Here is a 6,723-nt window from a genome sequence, read left to right as displayed (position 1 = left end):
CACATGCAAAAATACAAGTCACTGTTGTGAAAGTTAACAATTGTCATATATGATATAGGAATTTGCATTTGCAAATATTCATCTGGTATATAGCCATCAAAATATAATACAAATCTTTTATCTTCCATCCAAATTTTCAAAAAGTATTGCAAATCTCCATCTTTGAATTGACCAAAACAAATATAATATATTGGAGGAACCTAACACAATACAGCTCTTGTTTTAATATTGTATTTTTACTTTTAGTAATTTTTGAAATAATTTTTAATTAAAAATATTAAAATTTTATAATTGATTATGTTAGATATTGAATAATTTTTAGTTTAATTGCTTAAATCTTTTTCCATCAACATTTATAGAACACAATCTATGATCCATCATCATCATGATATAGAGAACAAAAGAAAGAAAAAAAGTGGTTATAGATCATGAAGTGTTGACAAAATTGATGCAACAATACTGACTTGGATCATGAAGTTGGCACCAAAAGATCCTACAGGTGGCATTGTTCTGCAGCATGAGGTCCATAGTCGGCATGCGCAGGGTCCACGTGGGTACCCTATACACCAGCACTATGGTGCCACGTTGGCAGCGGCTAGGGTGACGTTCATTTTACTTGCCACGTCAGTGAAAACCTTGATAAGATAGTTGTATATGGCGCTGGAGAGCTGCGTGTAAGACCAGCGTGCCCAGCTTGAAGTAAATAAAAAATATCAATTCCTAAAACTTTGTCTGCCCTCAAATGACTCTATAAAACTATACCTTTCGTAACTGTTTTATATCTCAACGATTTTCTAGAAGTAAAGAAAGTAATATGTTTTTCTAAATTCTCCACCATTTAAATAAGTTTATATAGGGTTGATGAAAGAAACCCCAAAAATAGTGGATATCATTATATTCACAGTATCTGACAAGATTACATGGCAATAGTATGGTAAGAGCAGCTTCAAAAGCCTCTACAAAAATTCCTTAAGAAAAAGTTAGAGACATATATTCCTCTGGAAATCTTCTTATTCTAAAACATTGGAGGAAATTAGTAATCATTAGCATTAAACTGAAGCGCTTTGTACTGATATGATTTGTATTCTGCAATTAAAAGATAATGAAAATAAAACAGAGAAGATCAACTATTCAATTCTAGTCTTCTAGACCTATTTCTGGTACAAATGATGGGAAAGACGAGGCTTGATGATAACCTCCAAAGGCACTGCCCTGGGCATTGTCAAGCCAACTCCTTCACTCATGTCAATGACTCTTCCATCTGGAACAAACCAATCAAAGCTCTGCAACAAAATTGCAAGAGTTATTTGCACCATGCATATTGCCAAAGTAGTACCAGGACATCCTCTTCTCCCTGCCCCAAATGGAAGCATCTCAAATTCATTCCCTCTCATTTGTATGTTGTCCATCTCTATCCCTTTCTCCATAAAGCGCTCTGGTATGAAATCCAGTGGTTTATTCCACAGTTTTGGGTCCCTATGAATTACCCATGCATTTACCATCAGCATTGTTCCTGCAGGAATATGGTAGCCTCCCACTGTGCAAGCCTCAATAGATTTGTGAGGCATTAGCAAAGGCCCCGGTGGTTGAAGGCGCATGGTCTCTTTCACTATTGCTTGTAGGTATGTTAACTGGGGTATATCTGATTCCTCCACCAATCTATTCCTTCCAACTTTAGAATCAAGTTCTTCTTGTACCTTCCTCATTACATGGGGATGTCGCAATAGCATTGACAATGCCCACTCTATGGCAACTGAAGATGTATCAGATCCTGCAGTAAACATAACCTGCAAATCTAGAATTTTTAATAACAAGAAAAATAAATAAAATCAAAACTTACTTGCAAACATTCAAGTGGTATTTTGGGTACGGGTGCCATAAAAAACCTTGTGTGCATATTAATGTTAACTTTTTGCTTGTCCAATTTTCTATCGAGTGGTTTTTATATTCATACCACTTGATGATTGAAGAATTCGAAGGCTTTCTCTGTCTTGATCCAAGGGCCTTATGCGGACATATCAATGCTGAGAAATAGCATTAATATATTGGAATTATTTTATTTTATTTTTAATTGTGTGAGTTTTTTATCTAATGTTTTGGATCACATTCAGTGATCTATCATTATAAAGTAGAAAAATTGTAAGATCAATTGCAAATGAGGCCTTATAATTTGTTTTCTGATGATGGATCACTGAGTATGATCCGAAACGTTGAATAAAAAAGCTCACACAGTTGTGAAAGACTTATACCATCCATTAATACATTGGTTCAAGGGAGGTCTTGAGCTAAATTGGTGCAGGTCATCCCTCAATCCCTCCTCTAAATCAAATATTTGACATTACTAAATTTCTCTCTTATAGTCAAGTTGGTTGTTTCATCTAGATGAATTGGTAAGTTCTATTTGGAATACCATCTTAAATTAATGTTGGAAAACGAATCACACCCAAACCAAAAATAGATTGGTCATCTAGAAGGCTGGTGGTTTAGTTTTAGAGCACCCCAACACCAAATGGAAGGTCTTAAGTTTGACTCCTTGCTGGTCCATGAAAAGTTTAACATGATATTGAGAGCTTAAATCAGCAAATTCAGATCAAGCTAGGATCCTCAAGCACCCACAGTATGAGTCAAAAGTGTATGTTAGAAAATGGACCCCTCCCAAACCAAAAATGGACTCGTCACCAAAAGGGTAAATAGTTCAGTGGTAGAAAAAACTAACCGAGAAATCCTAAATGTGACTCTTAGCTGATGTATAAAAAGTTTAATAGAGAAGTGGTTGAAAGTTCATGAAACATAATTTCTAGAAACCAGAAAAAGAAATCTCGATAATGACAAAAATATGTAAAAATAAAATAAAATAAAATTCCAAATGTTTCAACCCAAAAAAGGGCATGTATGTATAAATACTTATAAAATTACCACTATTTGGAAAATTCATCAATCATGCACGTCGCTACTGGTTCAAAGTTCAAATATCATGCATCACAAATATCTCTGCAATCTAAAGAGCTTGTACATACGGTGAAAATCTTAGCAGAAAAAGAGTTAAATTAAGCATACAAAATTTCTCTCTCAATCTGAAATGACCCATTCATATTTCAACACAAGAAAGATGAAGCAAAACATCATGTCACGTTTCTTGCAATGAGCTTGTTGGCTACTTTATCAGGTTTCATTAGGAGTACCTTCTGTGAGTCCTAATATAAATTTAATAATTGAGTCTACAGACTGTCCTACTACTTAGTAGCATCTCCACCATATACACAAGCATTTATAAACCAAACATATTAAAAAACTGTCAAAGTCACAAGCACTTACAATAGCAGTTGCCTTGATAAATGCATCTTTATCAGGAATTGCCTCACCGTACTCTTCTGCCTGAGAGATCAACACATCAACAAAGTCTTCCATCTCTTCCCCATCTTTTAATCTTTTCTCCCTGTGCTTCTCCACAATCCTCTGCATATACAAATCTATTTTCTCATTTACCTTCTTCATAGCCTTCACATACCCTTGCAAATCAAACCACTTCAGCCAGGGAATATAATCCCCAATATCAACTACTCCTTGAAGCATAAATGATTCTTCAATCAGATGTGTGACTAAATCCACCGAAAACCCTGATTCCTCTTCAAAATACCTCTCATCTATAATCATACTCATCATAACTTTAAAAGTCAATTTTGAAAGAACACTTCTCATGTTCACAATACTCTGCAACTGTGCTTGCTGAAGCAAAGAATTTACTGCTTTCTTAATTTCTTGCATTCTTTTGGGTCCGAATGATTGGATTCTTTTGGAAGAGAGGAGCTCAAGCACACAGATTTTTCTAGCATTTCGCCAATAGGGGCCATAAGGAGCCCAACCCAGCATAGAATAATTGTAGCTCAAATACTCACCTTGTGCAAGCCGAGGGCGAGATGCAAAAGATTTATCATTTACTGTGAAGGATTCTTTGGCTAAATCTGAAGAACTTATCACTAAAACAGGGCAGCTACCAAATTTAAGATGCATAATAGGTCCATAGAGTGTTGACAGTGAACTTAGAATCTGATGAATTGGCTTGGTTTTATCCATGAGAAGATGAAAGTGGCCAATAATAGGAAGAGCTCTGGGGCCTGGAGGAAGATGGTTCCTATTTTCTCCATTGTGTTTTAGTAGAATTGTTGCCACAAGATAAACTGTGACAGCTCCTACCAGAATACCAGACATCATAGAAATTGTTATGTCCATGGCTTCTACTACTGCTTAAATCTCTTTGTTTCATAACAATTATGCTGAGTACACATATATATTGAATCTTGGGCTGGATAACTAGATAAAATCAAGGAAAAGTGTGAACAGAGCCAAAGGCATGGAGACAAAGTGGTGAACAATGCCAAAGGCAGATAGATACGTGTTGTGATTAGTTAAGTTACTTGTATCCAAGTCAAAGCAGTTGCCTTCCTGAATATTTTTTTATAGTTGATTTATTTGGGTTTTCAACTCATAAATGTATTTTTAAATATCTGAAATCTTTATTATCAAAACTAAAGAAAGATAAAAAGGAGGATAAGGATGAGGAAGACCAAGCGAAGAGGAGCAGGTCACTGGCACTATGTCTGTTAGTGAAGATGAAGAGCTTCAGAAATGAGAAACGAGAAACGCAACCGCAACGGTAACATGACGAGAAACGGAATATTTAAAGGTTGCGTATAAGAAACGTATATATATATATAATTATAAAAAATTATTTTACATAAATGAAAAAGCATGGAGTTTTATATATATTTTCATTAAAAAAATTTATTTCACATAAATAAAAAATATGAAGTTAAAGTTTCTAAAATACAAAACAATAGATGTATACGCATGTAAGTTTATTATAAAAATATATGTATATGCAAGTTTTTATTATAAAATATTATTCTACATAATTGAAAGGCATGAATTTTTATATATAGTTTCATTAAAAAACTTTATTTCACATAAATAAAAAATATGAAGTTAAAGTTTCTAAAATACAAAACAATATATATACCCATGCAAGTTTATTATAAAAATATATGCATATGCAAGTTTTTATTATAAAAATTTATTCTACATAAATGAAAAAGCATGAAAGTTCTATATATAATTTCATTAAAAAAATTCATTCACATAATTAAAAATGTACGAAATTAAATTTTCTAAAATAAACAATCCATGCAAATTTATTATTAAAAATATATGTGTATGCAACTTTTTATTATAAAAATTTATTTTACATAAATAAAAAAGCATGCAAGTTATATATTTAGTTTCATTAAAAAAATTATTTCACATAAAAAAAAATATACGAAGTTAAAGTTTCTAAAATAAAAACATAATAAGAATATGTATATGTGCATGCAAGTTTCATTATAAAAAATTAATTTACATAAATAAAAAAAATGCAAGTTATACATGTACAAAACTTTATTTCACATAAATAAAATTGCATGAAGTTAAAGCTTGAAAAATACAAAACATAATAAAATAATTGCCAAGAATATTATTAAATACTTTTAAATAATTTGAAATGATTTTTCAGTTCAAAAATGAAAATACAAGTATCATAATTGTTTGCAGTTACATAAATATAAAATATTGAAAGATATCATCAAAAGTTTGATGTTCAAGGAATGCTTCTGCTTGCTTCACCTATCTCCATTCCAGCTGCAAGTAAACTCTCCTCTACATTATCTTCAAGTACTTCTATTGGCAATTCATCATTTCCATCATCCATCGAGCCACCATAGTCCCACATCCTATGAGGCCCTGACTTATAATCAGTAGAAGCACGAGATAAAAGACGAAGATTTGAATGTATATACACAAGATCCTCTGCCATTTTGCTACCTAGCCTGTTACGCTTCACAGAATGGATGAAGGAATACTCACTCCAATTTCTTTCACATGTAGAAGAACTAGAGACCTATTCATGTAAAACAAAATTAAACAATATTAACATATTAAAATAAATTAATAATAAAATAAATCTATTATTCAACTATTATATGCTTAAACATGCAAAAATTTACCTGAGATAACACATGAATTGCAGTATTTCTGAGTTCTGGTGTTTTTGTTCCATAATTCTCCCAAAAGGCTTTGGGTTCCATATTCAATCGATCAAATGGAACATCTTTATGGGAAAAATTATCAACTCCGTCAATATATTTTGACAGTTGATCCTTGATTTTAGTGCGGTCCTCTCTATTTGGATAAACTCTACCTAGATAGGCTTTCCATCCTATCGAAACTTCATCATCCAACCATGGTTTTTTGTGAAACCATTTTGGATTAAGTAAAAATCCAACTAAATGAAGAGGCCTATGAAGCATCCTCCATCTATCTAAACTACAATTCCAAACAATATCATGTGTCTCTTGATCAAATGATGGTGCCCCAACAATAAATATATTTTTTAGCTTCTCTCTCATTTGATCTAGCTTCTCAAACACATCTCCCATGCATGGTTTATCATTATCAAAAAGACGAAGAACTTCAATAAGAGGCCAACAAAGTATAAGAAGATCACTTGCTCGTTGCCAAAATAAAATTGACCCACTACCAATTATGAGATAAAAAATTTCATCACATGCTTGACTGTTGGTACTTGGTCTATCTCTCCATCTCTCCCATTCAGTGGACACCACCATTTGCCTTAATGCTTGTTTTACCTTCACAATTCTATCAACCATGATAAAATTGGAAGCAAATCGT

The 6,723-nt window shown here is 32.8% G+C and overlaps 2 protein-coding genes across 2 annotated transcripts; both read right to left on the bottom strand.

Moving 5' to 3' along the window:
• Positions 1 to 862: 862 nt before the first annotated feature.
• Positions 863 to 4,642, bottom strand: LOC131079334 (cytochrome P450 81Q32). The gene is made up of 2 exons (XM_058017246.2): positions 3,316 to 4,642; positions 863 to 1,787 (listed from the first exon to the last, which is right to left on the bottom strand). The coding sequence occupies exons 1-2, from the start codon at positions 4,228 to 4,230 to the stop codon at positions 1,152 to 1,154; spliced, it is 1,551 nt and encodes a 516-aa protein (XP_057873229.2). The 5' UTR covers positions 4,231 to 4,642; the 3' UTR covers positions 863 to 1,151.
• Positions 4,643 to 5,507: 865 nt separating this feature from the next.
• Positions 5,508 to 6,723, bottom strand: LOC131079353 (uncharacterized). Its single transcript, XM_058017265.2, has 2 exons — positions 6,039 to 6,723; positions 5,508 to 5,932 (listed from the first exon to the last, which is right to left on the bottom strand). The coding sequence occupies exons 1-2, from the start codon at positions 6,699 to 6,701 to the stop codon at positions 5,633 to 5,635; spliced, it is 963 nt and encodes a 320-aa protein (XP_057873248.2). The 5' UTR covers positions 6,702 to 6,723; the 3' UTR covers positions 5,508 to 5,632.

Source organism: Cryptomeria japonica, chromosome 11, assembly GCF_030272615.1.
Source record: "Cryptomeria japonica chromosome 11, Sugi_1.0, whole genome shotgun sequence".
Taxonomy (NCBI): Eukaryota; Viridiplantae; Streptophyta; class Pinopsida; order Cupressales; family Cupressaceae; genus Cryptomeria; species Cryptomeria japonica.
The sequence above is the reverse complement of the archived record's forward strand: the minus strand, read 5'-3'. Positions and strand labels throughout refer to the sequence as shown.